Raw genomic sequence first — 23,963 nt, 5'->3', positions numbered from 1 at the left:
CTATTAATATCACCCTGGCCATCTCTGTGGAATCCTGGACTGTCAGTGAATGCCCAACCTCATATCAGGGCCGGATTAAGCCTTGGGAGGGGGGTGGGGGGGGGCTGGGGCACTTAAGACAGGGGGGCCCTGGTGGAGGGGGAGGTGTATATTAGATTGTGCCTACCTCTCAACATGATCCATTCTTGGAGGAACAAAATCCTCTCTACCTGGACTTCCCTTTTAATATATGACTGGCATCACAGATGTTGAACTATTTCATTGATCAAAAAAGGTATTTCAACAAAAATTATTACAATCATAAATTAAGAGAGAAGTCCAGGGAGAGAGCATTTTGTCCCTCCTGGTATGGGTCATGGTGTGAGATATGGATTGTGTATATTAAATATAAACCAATGGTGTATATTAGATTTAAACTAATAGTTTAATAAGGCCTGGGTACTGTTCATAACTTCACTTAATAGAGAGACAACTGTTTTATAATGTTTTCCTGTAATGGAACAAAGACAACTTAAACAACCTTAAAATACACATAGAAAAGTAAAATCTATAATTTATCTTGTAAAAATGCAATAGCAGCATCATCTGTACTACTAACACAAAGGGACAGGACTCAGGAGGACCTTGACACCCAGGCAGGAGGAGGAGAAGCTGAGATCCCTGGGTCACTTACTGCTCTCTATCTCTCATCTGGTCAGAAAGGTCCGTCGATATCTCATGAACCCTGATACTCCTGTTTCTCTACCTGCAATGCATACTGTCCTGCTCACATTCTGGCAGCCTGGTTATGCTGTTGCACAAGAAGGAGAGCTAGTGATGTCAATATGCTCTGGATGGGGGCCCCTTGACAGAGGGGGTCCAGGGCACAGTGTGCCCTGCATCCCCCTCTTAATCTGGCTATGCCTCATATGTATGATAAATTGCAAAAATACTGCTCTTTTGTGTACAGTAGCTGCCTATCGCTTCATAAGGGGATGTTCTTGCCAGCCCTGTATGTATAATCACACTGTTGAGCTCAAGTATCAACCCCATATGATTTCAAATGAAGGCACTGATATAGGCAGTAACATATCTATAATAAGTGAAAGGTGTGCGGTGTCCAGGGCACCTCACATGGTACACGCTGCACCCATTTCTTGAATACTTACCCCGCTGGATACCCGTGTTGGCGTCAGCAGCACTGAACAAGTCACTGGGAACATGGTCTGGCAGTAATTTTTCCAGCATCACACAAATGGACAGTGGACCTTGGGCCATTTTCCCAGAGTCTAGCACATGAGCACTACTTTCTGGCAGAGCACCAGGGTCTCCTAGTGACATAGTCCTCAGAAACTACTATGCTGCCAGCTAGAGAGGAGGGGGCCAAGGTAGAGACTGCACATGGGCCCCCTTCCTCTCTTAATATGCCCCTAGATATATAGATAATTGCAGCAACTATTCATGTACTCAAGTAATTACAGTGCTGTCATATGTGCTCTGGCATATGTAAGTTCCATTTATAGATCCTGTTACAAAAAGAAAAATCCGTGTGGCAATATGGCTCTTTCCCAACCAACATAAAACACTGTGTAAATATAGGTTAAAGAGGGGTTAAAGAGTGGTTCTATTTGGGACAGGACTGGAAGAATGATAACTCAGAATGGATGATTTAAACAACATAACAAGGCAATCTTGGTGGCAACAAGTCACATGATCAAAGTTTCTAGAAAACTTTCAGTTGTTAGTATTCTCGTTCCCCTTAAAGATGGGTGTAAGCCATCACTTTTGTATAAGCTCCTATCTTGTCAGATGTGTGACTGTGGCCTATAAATCCAAATCTCCCCTCACTGCACAATGGGGTTGATTCAGACCTGATTGGTGTTGTGCGTCTGTGCGTTTTCACACAACAGAGATCAGGTCTGAACTGCGCATGTGCAGGCGCATTGCGGCAGACAACTGACGGTAGTCATAGCCCTGCGATCGCCTCTGCCTGATTGACAGGCAGAGGCGGTCGCTGGATGGGAGGGGGCGGGCCAGCGGCGTTTAGCAGCCATTTAGGGGGGCACGGTCTGTGCAACGCAGGCATGCCCGGACCATTGGGGAGGGGTGCCCCTGCAGCTGTGTGATATCACACGCAGCCGCTGCGACCTGGGCAGTGACGAGTAGCTCCCTGCCAGCATGCAGGAGGTGCGCTGGCTGGGAGCTACTCTTCCAGGACAAAAGCATCACCGCTGTGCGATGCTTTCGTACCTGTGCGATGGGGCAGGGACTGACATGTGGGGCGGGCTAGCCCTGTGCTGGGCAAACCCTCGCATGTCAGTGTGACTGATCGTAGATGGGCAAAATTTTGCACATCTACGACCAGGTCTGAATTAGCCCCAATATCCTAGATAGATACAATGGGCCAGATGTAATGGCTTGTGTATGTTTTTTTAAAGGAGCAAACCTTTACAAGGCAAAACTTGGTTGGTTTTGCCTTGTAAAAGTTTGCTGCTATTAAAAAAAAATGTACAAGTTCGGACAGAGTTTCGGCGCTCCGGCCGTCTCGCAAGTCATTACATCAGGCCCAGTATGTGTTGAAGCAATGTTGTGTACAAACTAAGCCACAATTTTACCATCGATGACAAAAGCACTTAGAACTGACAAACACTGCTTTGACAGATGTTGGGACCAGAATTCTCACAATTCTATCCTGCAAGCCAGAAATCATTATTTGGAAATAATGCTTGAAAGCCTTCCATTACACTAAATCACCACAACATAAATTTCCTCAAACTTAGCTTTACGCCAGTGGTTCTCAAACTTTTTTATACAGTGACACACTTAGGAGTGATGTCCCATGTACGTGACACAAAATTTTAAAGATATAGGCCCTCATTCCGAGTTGATCGGTCGCAAGGCGAATTTAGCAGAGTTACACACGCTAAGCCTACGCCTACTGGGAGTGTATCTTAGCTTCTTAAAATTGCGACCGATGTAATCGCAATATTGCGATTACAAACTACTTTGCAGTTTCTGAGTAACTTCAACCTTACTCTGCCTGTGCGATCAGTTCAGTGCTTGTCGTTCCTGGTTTGACGTCACAAACACACCCAGCGTTCGCTCAGACACTCCCCCGTTTCTCCAGCCACTCCTGCGTTTTTTCCGGAAAAGGTAGCGTTTTCAACCACACGCCCATAAAATGCCGTGTTTCCACCCAGTAACACCCATTTCCTGTCAATCACATTACGATCGCCGGAGCGATGAAAAAGCCGTGAGTAAAAATACTATCTTCATTGTTAAATTACTTGGCGCAGTCGCAGTGCGAATATTGCGCATGCGTACTAAGCGGATTTTCATTGCGATGCGATGAAAAATACCGAGCGAACGACTCGGAATGAGGGCCATAAAACAATAAATTTAAACAAATCTTACTGTACCCAAAATACACACTCCCAGTGGCTCTTTACATACCAATTCCCCTTTTCCTTCACATTTTCTTTAACTACAGGATTGTAGTTTACTTACTGTACCATGATACTGAGTCTGTGAATGCCTTATCCTGGCTACTCTCCATGAAATATCCGCACTACCGTGGCTGCATGCCTCTGCCTGGATCCTCTCTAATGCTGCAGGAAGTCAGGAAGCGGATGAGACTTCATTTTGACAAGCCCACATACTGTAATATCCAGTGGAGCAGGAGGCGAACACAGGAAAGTGCACCCTCCTCCACTTTGTAGATTGGCCAGAGTACTTGCTGGAGCAGAGGGGAGAGCACGAAAGCAACCTGTGGGCCCTGGCCCTTTTTTGTCACCCAGAGACACAGTCAGAGGTGGCAAGAGAGGGGGTGGTGAGGGAAACGATTACCTGGGCCCAAGCTATTCCACCATTTGAGAAGCGCTGCTTTAGGCTATGCCTCTTTACAGATTCCTATTTTACTGTACAGATGTGGACATGCTCATGTTGTTTTACTGTACAGATGTATATATGCTGAAGTTGCTGCAATGCAGCATGCTGTATGGTGTGCCTGGCTGTGACTATTGCCAGCTGGCAATCACTCCATTAATTCCTAGTGGAATTAATGGAGCAATCTACCGGCTGAGAATAGTCACAGCCCAGCACACCATGCAGCATGTCGCATTGCAGCATCTGTATGTGCTTTATTGTAAAGTGAGTAACATTATAGGGCTAACAAAAATGAAATATATTGTTATACAATAGCTGAATCAATAGTAAACATGGCTATAACATGTAAACATAACTAATGTTTAAGCAGATGCGTCACCCGGTGCGCACACTGGATCTCCCGCGCTCGGGGGGCGCGTTCATAATGAAAAATGGGTGTGAACACAAATAACAGGGCATGCCTTATAAAGAGGGGCGTGTTCTCTTGGAGATCCCGAGATCATCACTCCGGGGGCGTGCCCAGCATCTCCGGACATGTTGGGTTACCCCCCCAGAGACAGTCTTCCTGTACTGTCGGCTCATCATTTATGACAGAAGCTGGGTGCTGCAGGAGACTGTCGTGCTGCAGCACCTGGCTTCTGTCAATGCGGAGGAGCTGGCATTTTGGTGTCACCCCCTCCAAGGGTGACAACCTGGTGCAGGCCGCACCGCCCCCTAATGAGGCCGCTGTATTTAAGCATACCAGCAGACATTTTTTACCCCAAATGGAGACATTGGAGGGGTGGTCTAGAGGGAAAAAGCTGAGCATCTGTAAGTATGACTAGCATCACCATGTTCCCGTCCCCATTGTGAAGTGCCAAAATTTGCAGTACCTAGCAACAAGGTATATAGGATAGTGGCTTGCCCTTCTGTGACTTCAGGACAGTATGAAAATATGTGTACAAGTCTTTTTAAATAAATACAGATTAATATAAAAACAGTGCTATATTTAAACATGCTACCATAATGGCCTTAGTGTAAGTGTGAAAACTTTTTACTAAATAAGTAATGTTATTTTAAGTTCATAAGGAGAACAGTTTTTAAGGACTTACAGTATTTTGGCAATAATGAAAGTGTAAAATACAAAAATAGTATATGTATAAAAATACCTTTTGGAAATCTTTGATGTTAGCCAGGTTAAATGAAAATATGTGATCCTTAGCTCCAACGTATAGCCTTCCCCGTTCTTCATCTAATACCAAAGTGTTGTAATTTGAGCTGTTAGCCAAGCCACTGAATGTGATTAAGTTATTGGCATCCAGCATTTCTGTAACAGAAAGGAAGTTACACAAGGTTATCAAGTTAGCAATTCTATTAAGAAAATTATGCAAACTGCAGACAAAATCTGATTTATAACAATATTGCAGTCTATTCAGTAGTATACTAATATTACATATCACTTGTAAAGTATTGCTTATAGTTGTGTTGAACATGAATAGCTGAAAATGTAAGATACAAAAAATAATAAAAAAAATATATGCCCCTTTCTATGGAAATTATTATTAAATACATTAAAAAGTGCTGGTATTTACAAATAATTTTAACACAAGGTACACTACAGATAATATATGTGTAAAACATAAAACATGTTAATGGTTCTAATTTCAAGGATATTAATGTTATATAGCAAATTTGCAAGGATCATTTCAGGGTAATTTTAACAGGGGAGGAGGCCCCCGGTGCAGCCTCCAGATGAGCACCATCCTCTATACGGCACAGTAGTCTCCGTCATCGTGCTGAAAATTACTGTGCATGCGCAGGTCTCTGGAAACATAGCGTCTGCCATGTCCCGGAGACACAAATCACAAATGGTGCATGCACGGCAGCCATTTTGGCTAAGATTTTCGCCACAGCTGCAGCGCCTGACGCCGGAGTCCAGATAGGTAAGTATTAAAATATGGGTGCAGTGTGGGTCCCCCCTAAGACCCAAGGGCTCATGTGCACCGCACACATTGCACCCATTATAGAAACAACAATGGATCATTTGCTTTATTAGAATCAAATCAGAAAACCATTTAATTATCCACCCTTTTCATTTGGATGAGGTTAGTTCATGGTGTTTAGAATCTGCATCCCCATTCAGTAGATCACAAAAAGGAGCTACTATCAGTGTGATCATCCAAATCATTTAGACTGCTAATGGACATCTGTTCATCAGAATAACTGAGAACAGTTGAGGTTTGTAAAAGATACATCATATAAAAATTCAGCTGGAGATTGATTGTAAGGCTACAATTTAGCATGAGAGACAACATGGGGTGTGCATAACAGATGAAGATAGACCAGACAGTTTGTCAAATGGAATTCTATATTCTAACAATATGCATGACCAATATATCAAATGTACTTGCTTATTATACTCTAGAATAATACAGTACTATGTTTAAATAGCTTTTAAACTAAAGTTAAAATGATTTCTCTTCAAACAAGGGAAAAAAATTTTTTATTGCTGATAAAAGTATTTTAGGATTCCTAAAAAAAAATATATATATATATATATATATATATATATATATAAACATAAAGAAACACAAGTGGACCAAACCCTCATCCTAAATAAGGCTTTCTAAACAAGTGTTTGTAACCTTTGTGTACATATGCTGACCAGTTGCCACCACTGGTCACCTTGAGCATGTTTCTCTAAGCCATAAGGGTCATTGTGCTCAATTTGACCATGTCCAAAATGACCTTACATGGAAATTTAATGTACTGGGATACGTCCTTTGCTAGAAAAGAGAGAAAATAGATCTACTTTGAATTAACTGGCCAAACTACACAGTTGACCATGAGCAGTGCAGATGTACAGTATAAAGATACACACTACAGATTTCTATCACAATACAATGTAAATTGTTGTCATATTTTAGAAGTGGTATTCAGTCAGAAACTAACAGCACAAGGAGTGTTACACAGGTTTCTACAACCTGAAGTTTATGATTGGATAAGTAAAAAAGTTGCAGTAACAAAACTGCTTTTATGAGGTTTGTTACATAACTCACTATGGTATGTTAAATAATTGGAATATGACAAAGATCTAAAAATGTACATGCAAAGCTTATAGATTATGCAATACTAACTATGACTGATACAAACTAGTAATTAATTGCCAAATTCAACTTGTACCTTAACTTTGCAATCTTGATATTGTTGACAACCAAGATATAATAAAGAATATCCAGAAATAGTAATACCTCCCATCCTGGTAAATTCAACTTTCTTCCTTCATTCTAATAATGTGTGGGCTCCTCCCTTAAGACTGGATGGCCACTACACAAAGGACAATGCAGCTTCAAACTTCACTGCACACCTACAGAATGTCTCAACATAATAAGACCGCTGAGCTGAATGCAACTTGGTCTTAATTATCTCTGCATTGCTTACTAAATGAAACATGCTGTGCTGTATACGGGGTCGGTATGATTTAATGCCGACTGGGATGCTGAATGTCAGTATCCCAACATCGGCATCCCAAGTGGTAGATTGCCGACTGGAGGGAAATTGCAATAAAGCCCCTTGTGGGCTCACTGCACTCATCACACTTTGTTGGCGAGCTACGCTTGCCACAGGTTATATTCTGCCTCTATGGGTGTCGTGTACATTCATAGAGGGGGAATCACTTACCTCGCCGGTATACCCGTCGGATTCCCGGCATCGGTATTATGACAGCCGGAATACCGATGAGCGGTATGCTAACCGCATACTGGGGGTCATTCCGAGTTGTTCGCTCGCAAGCTACTTTTAGCAGCTTTGCACACGCTAAGCCGCCGCCTACTGGGAGTGAATCTTAGCTTATCAAAATTGCGAACGAAAGATTAGCAGAATTGCGAATAGACACTTCTTAGCAGTTTCTGAGTATCTCCAGACTTACTCGGCAACTGCGATCAGTTCAGTCAGTTTCGTTCCTGGTTTGACGTCACAAACACACCCAGCGTTCGCCCAGACACTCCTCCGTTTCTCCAGCCACTCCCGCGTTTTTCCCAGAAACGGTAGCGTTTTTTCACACACACCCATAAAACGGACAGTTTCCGCCCAGAAACACCCACTTCCTGTCAATCACATTACGATCACCAGAACGAAGAATAAACCTTGTAATGCCGTGAGTAAAATACCTAACTGCATAGCAAATTTACTTGGCGCAGTCGCACTGCGGACATTGCCCATGCGCATTAGCGACTAATTGCTCCGTTGCGAAAAAAAATAACGAGCGAACAACTCGGAATGACCCCCACTGTGTATACATCTATTCATCAGCATTATGCCTATCTATATTTATCTTCATGTCATAGCCACCATCAATGGGTACCAACCGGGTATTTGCACATAGGCAATTACTCCCCTTCAGCAACAAATGAAACTTGCAAGCTCCACAACATGCAGAAAAAGAAAATATGCAAGATAAATCTGCAAAACGGTCGTGAGTTCATGTCTGCATTAGCGTAGATGGGTGCATCAGGTTTCTACCCACAACTCCAATCTACTGGTCTGCTAAAGGTCTAAAACTCATCTTGTATTGTCATAGGTATTAATAGAATAAGCATAGGTACTGTAGCATGCCCCACCTTGTGCACAAACCTTTGCAATAGGGCTACTATTGTGGGTATCAGTACAACATTCATTAAGAGCACACACATTATCACATGCACCTTTCTGTTCTGTATAAGGATACTTTGTCACCTCTCAGGAAAATAAATTGTGTGTAGCGTAAATAAGAAAAGCACATCTACATGTATGTCAAAATGGCCATTTTATAGCCACATTTCTATTGTGCAATATCTTTTGTGCTGCCATCATTGCAATCTGCAGTTTCAAATATAAATGTCACCTAGGTAAAGTGATTTTATTTTGTTCATTTAAATCTCAAATAACTTATTTCCATATGAAAAGCGATCTCTATTTCTGTGCCAGCCTTGCTGTCTTGAAGGACAATAAAATACTTCATGCATTTCCATCCCTGCCAAACATTTCATAATCCGAAGGATTTCATCAGGCAGAAATAGGATACAGTCAATTTCCTTAATTTAATGAACACTAACATATAATAATAAATCTGTACTACATGTAGGAGCAAGAAACTGGAAAACATTTCTAAATTACAAATTAGACTGTATCTAGGATAGATGGAAGTACTGATGCTGACATTTCTGTTCTGATCAAACTGTAAATGAGAAAACATGCAATGCTTCAGAGCCCCAAGAGTATAACTGAACAGACTATATCTAGTGATATAAGACATATGACTTGACTTGAAAAGATCTTTGTTCTAATATTGTCTTGTATGCTGACCCTTTCCATGACCTCGGGTTTCATGTCACCTTATCTGCACATGTCACAAAGTGTTTCTGCCTTGTCATCACCTATGTTTTACTTTCATCAACATACTATAAGCTCTAGAAAGAACAAGAATACTCGCCCAATACTGCATAACTAGGACACGTTCTAAACTAATTGTGATGCCGATCAAAAAATAAATAAAAATGTGTAGTTATATTATCGTGTGTGGATTTATATTTATATGTGGTGTGTGAACAGTGTAGTTTAGAAGTCATCTGTCTTGGTATTTGAGTTACTCTAAGTACAGCAAAAATAAACTTTCACATGACAAAGCAAAAAAAAGAAAAGAATACATTTTACGTGCCTTATGCAATAGCATGCGAGTTACAGGCATGGGTGCAATTCTGGCACCTGGCTTTGCCTTTTAAATTATTAGACCTGGCTTTGCCTTTTAAATTATTCTCGCTTTAACAATACAGGCTAACTAGCAGGAATCATTAATGTGCCTTTATCTTCAAGGCTATCACATAACACACTACACATACTGTATATCCATGCTACTTTGCTTATATTATGCATGTTCAGAGTCCAACTGGCCCACACGAGGACAGGGGAAATCCCTGGTGACCCCCCTTCCCCTCCTCTATGGGTCAGGTTCCAGAAGATGCACTCTATAAAACACATTGGTATTATATTAGAGAGTCAGTTGCTATACAGACCATGGACTGGTGGCTGGCCAGAGCCCTTAAGCATGGGCCCCTACTGCCTTATACCCCTGATGGCCCCTTTACGCCCCAGTATGACACTGTGCATGGTTTGCTTGCATCAATCCTGTGTTCTTTTTATATAAATGTGCTGTACACATTTGTTTAAAAACTTAGGGCCTAATACAGACCTGATCGTAGCAGCAAATTTGTTAGCAGATGGGCAAAACCAGGTGCACTGCAGATGGGGGGGTCGCAGATATAACATGTGCAGAGAGAGTTAGATTTGGGTGGGTTGTGTACAGACTTAAATCTAAATTGCAGTGTAAAAATAAAGCAGCCAGTATTTACCCTGCACAGAAACACTATAACCTACCCAAATCTAACTCACACATGTTATATCTTCCCCCACCCCCACCCCGCAGTGCGCATGGGGCCTAATTCAGACCTGATAGCTCGCTAGGGTTTTTTTGCACTGCTGCGAGCAGATAGTCGCCGCCGATAGGGTAGTGTATTTTTGCTTTGCAAGTGTGCAAAAGCATGTGCAGCCGAGCAGTACAAAAAAGTTTTGTGCAGTTTCTGAGTTGCCCAGGACTTACTCAGCCGCTGCGATCACTTCAGCCTGTCCGGGACCGGAATTGACGTCAGACACCCGCCCTGAAAACGCTAGGACACGCCTGCGTTTTTCCAAACACTCCCAGAAAACGGTCAGTTGACACCCAGAAATGCCTTCTTCCTGTCTATCTCCTTGCGATCGGCTGTGCGAATGGATTCTTTGTACAATCCATCGCCCAGCAATGATCCGCTTTGTAGCCATATGATGCGCCTGTGCATTGCTGTGCATACGCATGCGCAGTTCTGACCTGATTGCAGCGCGGCTAAAAATCCTAGCGTGCGATCAGGTCTGAATGACCCCCTTGGTTTTGCCCATCTGCTAACAAATTTGCTGCTACCATCAGGTCTAAATCAGGCCCTTAATTTCCATCTCTGCCTTTATTTTAAAAAAAATGTTTTATACAAACTAACTTGTCATCTACAATACAAAGTTATTTGGTTTCTGCTAGGATAGTTTGTGATTCATGGATTTAAAAAAATATTTTTTTCCTTTGTGGTTAAAAAAAATAATACAGTTTACAAAGCAAAACAAAATAAAAACAATAAGGCAATAAACATAACTTACAATCACAAACATGTGAGTTTGTAAAGTCATAAACTACTGTACTATTCATTTTGGCTGATGACAATTGCAAGCCTCAGCACAAGTTGTGCATTGCATTCCAGAACTTAGTATATCTTACAGCCTAGCAGCCCCCACAGAAACCTATGGGGACTGCTTCTGCTGTTGGAAATGGAGGGACTATGGCAGATATCTACTGCAGTCCCTCATTCTTACATTTTGAGTATCCTTATTATTTGCAGGTACCCTCTGAAAATGGGTGTTTTGGGAGGTATACCACAAACATTATTATTATTATTATTATTATTATATAAATAGTCCCCCAAGTCTGAAATTTAACAGAGAAAAAGTAAAAAACTACCTCCATATGTAATACAGAAACTGTGAAAATGGGACCAAAACACGCATTCTATTAACAGGCATTTACATATTTATACAATAAAACAGGATAAAAGGACAAGCATTTCTGGCTAGTTTGCTAATGATTTAAAATAATTTCCAGGGGACTGTAGCTGTTGAGCCATTGTATTGAAGTTCCTTATGCAGAAAACTTTCTGTTTTAAATTGAGATGTGAGTGGACCCTCATGTTTTGGTTTTGCCAAAACAACCCTTAGTCTTTCGGTTTTGTTTTTTAGTTTTGGTAAAACACACTCAAGTGTTTTGTATCAAATTCAGATTTGGTTTTGGATTTCTTGAAAATTGATAGAAACAGATAAAATCATTTACTTTGGGTCTATATTTGTACAAATTTTTGTATTAACATCAATAACATTAATTTCTAGTCATTTCCAGTAAATTTTTACCACATTCTTCTGTGTGAAATGGCACCTGAAATCAGGGCCATAACTAGGAGTGTGCAAGCGGTGCCTGGAACACAGCGCATGTGCACTGTGAAAGCAGAACCGCTGGCAACACCTGGATTTCAGCACCACATTGTGTGTCTGTGCTGTGCTAGTTAGCTGCTGCTGGCGGCAGCTAATGCTGTAATGTGGCGGTCGCAGTCTGTGGCTTCCCACGGTAATTAGTTGCTGTGGGTGGCTACATGTTACTGGGGCATGCTGCACAGTGTGTGTTCCCTGATAAAGCCGGCTACTTGTTGCAGATGGGCAGTGCGGTTCCGGCTGATCATACTGTAGCTGTGTGAGGTAATATGCACTACGGGGACTGACTATCTCTCTCATACACGGGCTCTGCATGCCATAATGTGTAAAAGGGAGCTCTGCATGACGTAATGTGTTAAACGGACCTCTGCCTGCCGTAATATGTTCAAGGGAGATCTGCATGCCATAATGTGTTAAAGGGAGCTCTGCCTGCCATAATTTGTAAGGGGACTCTGCCTGCTGTAGTGTGTAAAAGGGGCTCTACCTGCCATAATGTGTAAAAGGGGACTCTATCGGCTGTAATGTGTAAAAGGGGGTTCTACCTGGTGTAATGTGTAAAATGGGGCTTTACCTGACATAATGTGTGACAGGGGCTTTACCTGGCATAATGTGTGACAGGGACTCTACTTGGTGTAATGTATAATAAGGGCTCTACCTGATGTAATGTGTGTAAGTGGCAGTATTGTGTGGTGTCATTAGAATAATGGAGATTACTGTGTGGCGTAATATAAATTGGTATTATTTTGTGGCCACACCTCTTCCTCATGAAGCCACACCCCTATATTTTTGTTGGACGCCTACGGCGTGCACTGGCTTTAATTTAAATATGGGGCGGTGTCGATGCAGTTTCTTGCATATGTTGCTAAAATGCCTAGTTATGGCAATGCCTTAAATCATGAGGGATGGACTTAGAAAAATTCCAAAACCCAAGATTCTCATTTTAAATCCAAATTCTGAATCCGGGAAGATCCAAACCAAGAAACTCAGTTCAACATTGATCCTCTAAATCTGGATGAGTTTGAATTAAAAACAAAACAAAACACACATCTCCAGTTTTAAGACACATATTCAATAAATATTATTTTATAAATCAGGTAAAATACATACTGTACATTGTAAAAGCCCCATGTAACTTAAATTTTTTTTTATTTTATTGAACACTCGATCAGCACTGAAAATGCAGACATTTCAGGGTCAAATATGTGAACCAGGGTCTCTCCTTTGATATTATGTTTTAAGCAGCAGCCAGTAAAAGTGAAAATTGAGGGCCTAAGTTGACAGTAGGGAGCCAGGGGCATAGAAGGCAGCCCATGTGTAGTCTCATTCTCCGCCCCCTCCTCTCTAGCTGGCAGCACTGTTGACTCTGGGCACTATGGTCACTAGGGGGTCCTAATGTTGTCACAGAGTCAAGTGTGCATGTGCAGGTCCCCAGAAAAATGGCTAGGGGGCCATTTTCCTACTGATTTTCCTATTGCTCATCTGCAAAATGCAAAGAAAATGGCTACGTGCGATTTTTCTTGTGATTTTTGCAGCGCTGCTGCTGAGACATGGGACTCTGGAAGGTAAGTATTGCAAAAAATGGGTGCAGAGTGTTCTGTGTGGGCCCCCCTGGATGCCAGGGGCCCATGTGCACTGCACATTCCACACCCATTATAAATATGCCACTGCTGTATGCTTATGTTTTGTAATTATGCACAGAGGAATATGTACCTCATTTCATCATTTTTATGCCATTCCTCTAAAACTCCAGGCTGAGGTCTATGGAGTGAGGTAGTATCTATGCACAAATATAGATTAACTGCTCAATGTAAGAATTACAGTTAGTTAATAAACCTACTTTCAAACCGTAACTGTAATATTAACGCAGCAGTCACACAACAGTCCATTTTATTGCAAAAACACTTTTTGGGATCTAACATTGTGAGCAAAAGCTACCTGAGTTCATCAGGTGCTTCCTTTTAAATTACAAGAAATTGAGTTATAAAATTGTTATATGCCATTAACTACTCTAAAGCTTTGCAAAATGATCTTTGGTCAAAAATATTACATTGTGCCCAAAAGAGTCATAAACTGCCTTTATATGAGGTCTTCATTATTTTCCATGGAGGAAAAGTTGTCTGAGTGGACATTTGTTTTCTATTAGCTGTCTATACCATAGAAGCAAACACCAACAATAAATTGTAATAAAAATTAGAAATGAAGCATGAAACAATAGTATATTCTTTACATTTTGACATACTATAAACCCCTAATTAGGCCTTAAACATTGTAAAAGATTGAAGTACAATATATATAAGGAATATAGAGAACAGAAGTGAATTCCAAAACAGGAGCACAGAACAGTTCAGAGCAGTGATTGATTTGTGCTGCACGTAAGAAAAGAGCTTCTATATGATACTTAGTCACATTTATTTTTAACATCTTTAACTGTTAACAATTACAAAAAGTGTTAGAATTGCGAAACGTAGCCGTGAGAAATAAGCATGCTCATCACAATGCTTATTGCTACAGTTAATACAAATTTAAATCCAACAAGAAGGCATTAATACCTTAATCCATATTAATACTGTCGCTGTTTATAAAGTAATGTGTAAGGCAGGGTAGGTACGCTCGGCCAATGGGCAATCTGCTTACCGACCTAAAAATTGGTGAGGATTATGCACAAACAATCTTGGCATACACACTCACCAATCCACTACCTGACATGATTGGCCGCAGGAACTGGTAGTAACATCATCGCTGGCAGTTCCTGCAGCCGGCATATGGTCGGTCAGCTTATTGCCCATAAATAAAAGCAAATATACCGATATATCTGCAAAATATATAGCCATCTTTCGTGCTGCGCAGCATATGTGTCATCATTCACAGACATAATGGGGGAATTCAGATCTTATTGCACCCCCTATCTCCTGTCTAAAGTGACGGGAGATAAAAGGGGCAATATTCAAATGCCCCCTGTAATTGCGCTGATCGCGTCCATTACAGTTGGGTTTAGGTGCACAAGCACCTAAACCCGACCAAAGTAATAGGCGCGATCGTGAAGAGACCCGTTTGGGTGCCCAAACAGGTCTCTTTACGCTAATTTCAGCTCGCTACCCCTGGAGGTAGCAAGCTGAAATGAACTTGTCACGTCCATCCACATTAACATTAGAATACTGCTGGCGGGCGCAATCGCGGCCGGGAGGGGGAAGAACATTTGAATCCGGCCCATTGACAATAAACACGAGCTGATGGTCCAGCCAATATATGAGGCATAAGGTTTTCATAAAGATATGATCTTTTTGCATCTTAATTAGAGAGATAATTAGATAATATACTGAAAAATTAGTCAAAAAGATTGGATGGGTAAGAAACCATAAGTAAATACTTTGACAGGTGGGATTACTTTTAGATGAAGCAGACAATTATTTTAATGAACATGTTTATTTACATTTTTTTATCTTTTATTAAATTAATTTCTTGACTAACATGGATAGTTTTCTTATAGTACTTGGTGACGATTAATGCTATATTTAAATAAAGTACACGTTCTACAGAATCTAACAAGGTTCTCTAGACACAAAACTATAATGATATGCAATGTAATTCAGCCTCTAGAATATGTGTTGAAAGCTTATATATATATATATATATATATATATATATCTCTCCAGCGTACAAGATTGCATGATTTCTTCGTGTATAGAGCAGATTTGCTGGCTATGTAGTTTGTCCAGTAAAATCCTATTCTATCAGCATCTAATGAATTTCCCAAGGAAAAGGGACAAAGTACAGTTTGCATTTATTGTGGCTGCTAGTAATTAAGTAGCATAAAGATAAGAGAAGGTAGACAATATTTTAAACACAAAGACTAAGCTTTCATTTTCTGTTCTTCCCTTCTTTTTCATCTCTGTAGCACAACTTTAATTACAACACAGCTGCCTTTTAGGGCGTTATTCCAGCTTCCTTTCAAGAGGATGCAATGCAGAGACCTTCTGACGTCTTACTTTAAGACACAAATCTATCACAAAGACACCAACACCCTTCCCCTCATGAGATCTGGATACATATGATATACTCCACCCTCTGGGAACATTTGCATGTTTATTTTAAACATAAATCCCATCTGGGACCAACTCACAGGTTATATAATTTTATTATCGTCTTCAACCTGTGCCAAGAACACGCGCACAAAGAAGACAAACCTTTAAATATGACGAATAAGATGATGACATGTTCTAAAGTAATAATACATACTGTACATAGGGTTTGATTCAGAGATGGACACAGATCACTGCATGTGCAGCCAGATCTGCATCCATTTCCTCACATGCTGTGGGCCGCCCAGCACAGGACAAGGCAACCCAACATGTGTAAGGGTGCCTCCCAATGCATTGGGACTAAGTTTGACGCCTGTCAGAACAGCCTGGCTGCGCTGTGAAGTGGTCAGCCGCCTTTTTTTAATTGGAGAGGCTGCGTGTGACATTACGCAACCGCCCCAAAAATGGTCCTGCCTACCCCCCAACGCTGTGTTGACACCCTGTGAATACCCACCGCTGTCAATCACACTGCAGCCACAATGTGTAAGGTCGCACACACGCACTGCAGCCAGTGCACGTGCACAGACCAGAATGCTACGGCCGTTGCATGTGGACGCGTGGCTGTGTCCATCTCAGAATCAGCTCCTTAGTACATACTAACAGAAACATTACATTTTCGTCGGAGAAAGCATCAACAGCAGAAAAACAGAAGCCAAGGTTTAATATATTAATATAATAAAAGTGAACGTGTAGGAAATATGTGATCATAATTAGAGTTGTTCTGTTTGGTTCTTTAGAAATCCGGACCCACCCAAAGTTTGCAGTTCTGAACCAAACAAATTCCAGTTTGGATCTTTCTGCGGTTCGGAATTCAGATTTTAAAAATTTTGGGTTTTGAATTGCAAAAATTTCATGATTTTACCAGTTTTTATCAATTTTAAAGAAATCCAAGATCTGGATTTTAAATTTGAATTCCGAACCAAAACACCTGAAGGTGGTTTTGCAAAACCTAAACAAAATCATGATGATTAAGAAACAAAACACGAGACCCCAGGTAGAACTCTAGTCATAAAACTAAATGTATTATTGAACTGGTGTTAAATTTTGAATATACTTTGAAGTGTGTTTATGAATTACACTGCATCTGAATATACATCATTATAAAACATGCCAACCAGGATTAGATTGATAGCAGCAGTAGATTTCTGTTGGATGATGCTTTCATTTATTTTTGTTCTAAAAGATTTGGGATATACTGTAACCAGTAACACCACTAATTTGTTTTCATGACTAGACCTATATAAATTATTGCAAACACAAATGATCTGCAGTTCTTTGGACTCCGCTGCTGTGATATTTTATTGGGCCTCCTGGCATGAAGTGTTTGATGTTCATTTATTAAAATGCCAGTTAATGGTTTTCAACAGAAGGAATTCCCCTAATTTTTACAATATGGCCAAAAGCTTGTATGGTATTGAGTGGATGCCAGGTTTTTCATGCCTTGAATTTGTTAATTGAAATAAATTATGGGTTTTTTACTTCTCCCACAAAAGAACTACATTACAAAGAAAAAAATGGAATATAATTGCTCTGCTGTAATCATTCATGTCACTGTTTTAACAAGAACTAAAACCTTTCCTGTTTGGATAATTTGATATTTATTTCTTTTTTTACAGAAAAATAGTGATTAGGTGTCCTGCAGTAGATGATGAATGTGATGTAGACTTTAAGTAGTATACTAGGATACAAATCCAAGTCTTGAAATCTGAAAAGCTTTATGTCCTCCTCTATTTTACGTATTGTTTTCACACTTTATGTATGCTTAATTTGCAAAAAGTTAAAAGTTCAATTACATAATTAGAATTACATACCTGTTTTTTAACATAAACATCTACTTTTAACATAAAACAAACCTGTTGCATTCAGAAAGTCAATAGTATAGGCGTGAATAGGCCAAATTTATCTTTTAGAGATCAATGTTGCCCAAACTTGGCCCAAACTGTGCATGTTTTCCAGACTTCCTGGCTGGAGCACAGGTGTAATTATAACTGGCTGACACATTTTAAGAAATCCAAAGGTGGTGAGAATTATTTAAATTCTAATACAATTGTGAAACTGATGAGATATAGAAAATATGCAGGACTGGATTTCCTTTATATCATCCTTCATCTCTCCCAATCTCTTCAGGATTTCATATGCCTAACCTCCACCCTTCTTGTGTATTTAAAAAAAATACATGCATACTAACAGTGTTAAAATGAATAATTATCTTTATTATGAAGTTTGAAAAATGTGTTAGGATGAAACAAAGATAGTAACCTTCGGCCCCAGGCTTATGCAATCTTGAAACATCATGGGATCTGATTTCATGTTGAGATGGGTAGACAGACAGACAGACAGACAGACAGATAGTGTATAGTATGTACACACAAACATACATTCAGTATATATATATATATATATAATAAAGGTGCCTCCTAGTACATTAAATTAGTAAATATAAGGATATAAAGATAACACACGTACCATAGACTTAACCCAAAGAGCTTCCTTGGGCATATAGCACTTGTGGTAAGTACAGTAAGTACCAAGAACAATTTTCAGCTCCACTGGCTTCCCACAGGTCTCCAAACAGAAGACATATGTTAAAAACAAATAAAGAACTATGTAGTGTAGTATATTTAAAAAGTGAAATTCATTACAAAGACTCAAAAATATTAAGCGTACATAAAAATTGTGCACAGAATATATCAGCGCAAATAGAGCTGAGCCATGAGGACATCAGCAAGATTATAAGCTCCCAAACCAGGAGTGTAGAATCAACATGTGTATCATCCATCTTTATTAGCAAGGACAAGGAGATGATCATTGTATCAGTCATCTTTGGTGAGGATATATATCAGGTCTTTTAAGTTATGTAGTCATATTATTATTATTATTATTATTACCAGTTAATTATAAAGCGCACACATATATTCCGCAGCGCTTTACAGAGAATGTTTGCCCATTCACATCAGTCCCTGCCCCAGTGGAGCTTACAATCTTTTTTCCCTATCACATACACACAGACACATTCACACTAGGGTTAATTTTGTTGGGAGCTAATTAACCTACCAGTATATTTTTGGATTGTGGGAGGAAACCAGAGTACCTGGAGGAAACCCACGCAAGTACGGGGAGAATATACAAACTCCGCGCAGTTAAGGCCATGATGGGAATCGAACCCATGACCTCAGTGCTGTGAGGCAGTAATGCTGACCATTACACCATACACACTGCCCTACTTTTCAGTATATATCTGTCAATGATGCAGTGATGCTCTGTGAGTAGTATCTCTGTGAGTGATACTATTGTTTACACTAGTGGAGTGTGAGGAGTTTTTGGTGACAGTGGGAAGTAGCTCAGGTATGCAGTCACTGTATGTTGGAATGTAACCTATTGTTAGGAAAATGTGATCAAGTGTGTTCAATCATAGTAGTGGGAGTTCTGTCCCACATTTTGTGGGGGGAAATAATACATTTTATATATATATATATATATATATATAAAATGGAGTCCACATTACTTTTATATATATAAAATTGAGTCCACATTACAGTAGTTCCTATGCATTGTGTGGCCAATTGCAGGGCAGAGGGGTTTGGTAATGAGGTTATTTGACTTGAAATTGAGCCATTGTTGCTTAAATAGTAGAGATTTCACCATCATCTCCATTGTGATAAATGCTACAAAATGCTACAAAATAATGTGTTACAGGCATTGCCTTCAGCATGCAATAGTATGGGATCACAAATGTAACTAACATCTGGTCCTAGTGAGATTTGTTTGCCACAGAGAGGTTAATTTATGAAAATCGTTTTTTTTTCCTCTCTAGCCAATACAATGATGAACTTCAAAACAATATATCCAAAGTCATGACAGCATTAACAAACTTTTGAAGCAAAATGTTACCAATTTCCTTCATAATTGTTTCATTACACAAAAAGGTTTTCTAATCTATCTCAGAACTACCCAGGGAGTGAAAACTTCAGCTGCCCATTTAACTGTTTAGTACATGGAATGATTGCAAAGAGAGGTTGTTAATTAATGAAGCACAGTATGAAATAATGAAATACTAAACTAGATCTAACAAAACAGTGTCAGCACTATCAGCGGTGCAGTCTGTGCATTGCCGCAGCTTCGTGGTACATGACTAGCTCATCTCTACCTTGTTCCTCTCTGAGTGACTGGGGCTGGCTGCTGACGGGGAGGCAGTGCTGCTGAGTATGAGGTCTCTATCTTGGCATGGTGTATAAGAGGAGCCACCCTGCCACTGCCTGCAGTACCAGCCCATCTCATACTGCTCTGGTGTGGATCTAGGCTCTAGACCTGACCCTAACAGTAAGCAAACCAATGAGTGTTGCAGCCACCTCACGGCTGTCATCTACTGCCTCCCCAGACACCCACTAAGACTCCCCAGCATCAACTATCTCCCTGTCACCTTCTGCCACTCCCATCACACTCTGCCTCTCCCCCCAACACCTACTGTCTTCTCGTCAGACGCTGTCTTTTCCTATCACCCGGTGCCTCTCTGAGTCACCAAATACCTCAAGTCATCCTTCCTGTTTGCCTTTGCCTGTCATTTATTGACTCCCCAGTCACACCTGTATCCTCCTGCCTCCCCAATCACCCACTGCTGCTCCCTATCTATAACATCTGTGTTTGCTTTACTATTTAAATATTCTGTTGAATAAAAAATTCGAATTCAAAGTTTAATTTCTTTAAAATAAGGAATAAACAATAATGTATACCAATTTACTTTTGTCAATTTATACCCTTTTCAGACATAAGACTGGGAACTACATGGGTACAACCCAGGTCTATCAACCCTTGACATTTCGATATGTCAGTCAGAGACCCCCATTCACACTAGTCCAAAAGCCGGATGTGTTCACACCAGATCCAGGTCTGCACTGAAATTTGGTGGATTTAAAGGTGATGCTTTGTTTTTTGTTCACAGTAATGATATAATATAAAAATTAGCATTTTCAGAGTAAAGATCACAACATTTGTCGCCAATGTTTTTTTTATTGAAAACTAATACATTTTTTACATTGCAATAGAATACAGTTAGCAATATAGCCTCTAAAGTTTTGGCCTATACAAATACAAACTTTTCACATAAAGAAGTTGAAGATAAAAAATACAGACATAACTTTGTGAATAAAAATATAGAAAATAGAAATATCATGCACATAATAGCTTTGCTTCCTAGCTTTAAATTATATGCAGGTGAGGTACACACTTAAATTTGTGCAATCGCACAATCAAAATAGATATATCCTGCACATAACAAACCACATTCAGATACACACTTCAATTTCTGCATAATAACATAAATAATATATATATCCTGCACAAAACAAACATGTACACAGTTCAATTTGGGCAGAAGTGTCTTGCACATAAGAAACCGTTTGCAGGTATGCATGTCAATATGTGCATAAGAAAATATTTAACTATAAATAAACTCTTTACCCGGGATCAGGTCTGTTGGAGGGTCCCAGGTCCTGCTGCCCCACCTGCCCCAATGTAGACAGAGCCAAGAGAGAGAGGACACTGACGCAGTGGCAGCCTCTCTCCCCAGCGCAGCACACATGCTGCTGTGTGCTGCACTGGGGAGAGAGGCAGTTGCAGCAGTGTCCTCTCTCTACCTGCTTAGTAACATAGTAGATGAAGTTGAAAAAAGAGAAAATGTACATCGAGTTCAACCTGTATTATAATTCTTACACTACTAGGTATATAACTAGTTAACTTGATGTGTGTGTGTGTGTGTGGGGGGGGGGGGGATGGGGGGGGAAGGTGAGCGGTATCCCCTGCCACACTCCCCCATCAGCCATCCCCGCCGCCCCCCTGCTCCTCACCCGGCGCCTCTCCTGTCCAGTGCGTGTTGCACCCGCACAGAAACTTACCTTTTAAATATTTCTAAAGAAGGGGGACTGGCCACACCTCCGTGCATTGGCCACACACTCCTCAGATTACCTGGACCCAGCACAGTTGTTGGCAAGTTTCTATAAAAAGAGCAATCAGGGTTCGGCAAATTGTGTGGTGGATTAAGCATTTGACCCTCTATTATACAGATGTGTCCTTTTAGATTGTTGCGTACGCTGCAGCATGCTTCAGCATGTATTCCATGAAAAAGGCACATTCACGGAAATTGTGATGCAAGCAACAACTTAAGTGGACACATCTGTAAGTGTTATAATTACCCTCTGAATAGTATGGACGGTGTGGATCTTGAGGAGGCTGTTGGAATAGAGGAGAGAGTGTTAGGGTTGCGGAGATTGTTGGGCTTGAGATGGGTATACTTGTGTGCGTGAAAAAGTGGTCTTAAGAACACCATATGCCTCTTATGCATGCTCTCTTGCATAGACATAACTTGTGTCACAAAAGAATCTTGCAAAGCTCATTTGTTTTGAAATAAACGTTCTATCGGAGCATCTTAGAATTACATTGTGGCATGTTTTTCACTGAGCTTCTCACAATGGATGTTGGTCATGGAGCCAAAAGCTTGTTCAACTTTAGACACTTTCTATTTCTTGGCCGGAACATTGTAAACTAGAAAAAAAAAATACATTAGCACACCTGAACATATTGTACATGCAGTACATAAAACAGCAGTGATGTTAGCTGGTCTGTGCTTAAGGCCTCCTCCCTCCTGCACACTAGGCTTTATGATGTAACAGATACGGTTTTCAGGATAGCATTTTGTTTAGGATAATTAAACCCTTTAAATCTAGTGCGTAATAAATTGAGCCGAGGTAAACGTACTATTGGAACATAACCTGGACTTCGCCAGTGGTTCCTTCTGCTGGGATGGGACTCTGCAACCGCTGGTGGAGTCTCAGGAATCTCGTTAAAGGTATTCAGAATTTTTTCATGAAGTGACAAATCAATATCGCTCTGTTCCGAGATTGGATACTTAAATCAACAAATGTGATGAAATTCTTGGCCTTTTTCTGGATACACAACCATTTTGCAGCACTAATAGATGAAGAAAGGGAAATTGGATATGCCAGTGCTGAGTTTCCAAAAATGTGATTGCATTGATCATAAAAGGACAATTCCTTCCGTCCTGCACCACTCTTATTTCTATGGTTATCATGGACTTTGGTGAATTGCTTTTTCAGTGCTTATTCATGACTTGTTGTTGGGCATGTGGTATCCCTTTGTTGCTATGTTGGTACAGACTACAGAGTCTTTTACAGTGTCAGGCCATTTGTTTTTTTATTTCCTTCTTACCGCAAAAAGTTTGCGTACCTCTTTGTGCCGGGACGGTTTGCCAGTGGGCTGAGCTCTGTCATCTCCATGGTGGCTGTGCTATCCCTCCCCCACAACGCCGGGTCGATTCTTCTATATACCGCTGCCGCTTGACTCGCTGGAGCCGCGGCTATGAGAAGTTGCTGGATACCGCCCACTATGCAAATATCGCAGCCGCGGCTAGCACAGTGAGACACCAGGCATCATACATATGGCCTCTCACTGCGCTGGCTGCATCTGGGATATTTGCATAGTGGGCTGCATCCAGCAACTTCTCATAACTGCGGCTCCAGCGAGTATCTCTGCTCCTGCTGCGGAAATGATGGCAGAGGACCATACAGACTAGAGATGAGCGGGTTCGGTTTCTCTGAATCCGAACCCGCCAGAACTTCATGTTTTTTTTCACGGGTCCGAGCGACTCGGATCTTCCCGCCTTGCTCGGTTAACCCGAGCGCGCCCGAACGTCATCATGACGCTGTCGGATTCTCGCGAGGCTCGGATTCTATCGCGAGACTCGGATTCTATATAAGGAGCCGCGCGTCGCCGCCATTTTCACACGTGCATTGAGATTGATAGGGAGAGGACGTGGCTGGCGTCCTCTCCGTTTAGAATTAGAATAGATTAGAGAGACACTTGATTTACTAATTTTGGGGAGCATTAGGAGTACTCAGTAGTGTACAGTGCAGAGTTTTGCTGATAGTGACCAGT

At 40.8% G+C, this 23,963-nt stretch overlaps 1 protein-coding gene across 2 annotated transcripts in view; it reads right to left on the bottom strand.

Moving 5' to 3' along the window:
- Nucleotides 1–23,963, bottom strand: part of SEMA3A (semaphorin 3A) — a 334,819-nt gene that overhangs the window by 237,807 nt on the left and 73,049 nt on the right. For both annotated transcript variants that reach the window (XM_063926932.1, XM_063926933.1), the window contains exon 2: nucleotides 5,013–5,170. In XM_063926932.1, the coding sequence (XP_063783002.1) occupies nucleotides 5,013–5,170 (158 nt within the window). The remainder of the gene's footprint in view (nucleotides 1–5,012; nucleotides 5,171–23,963) is intronic.

This window comes from Pseudophryne corroboree, chromosome 6 (genome assembly GCF_028390025.1).
Source record: "Pseudophryne corroboree isolate aPseCor3 chromosome 6, aPseCor3.hap2, whole genome shotgun sequence".
NCBI lineage: Eukaryota > Metazoa > Chordata > Amphibia > Anura > Myobatrachidae > Pseudophryne > Pseudophryne corroboree.
Note: the sequence above shows the minus strand (reverse complement) of the source record. Positions and strands in the feature narration are given on the sequence as shown.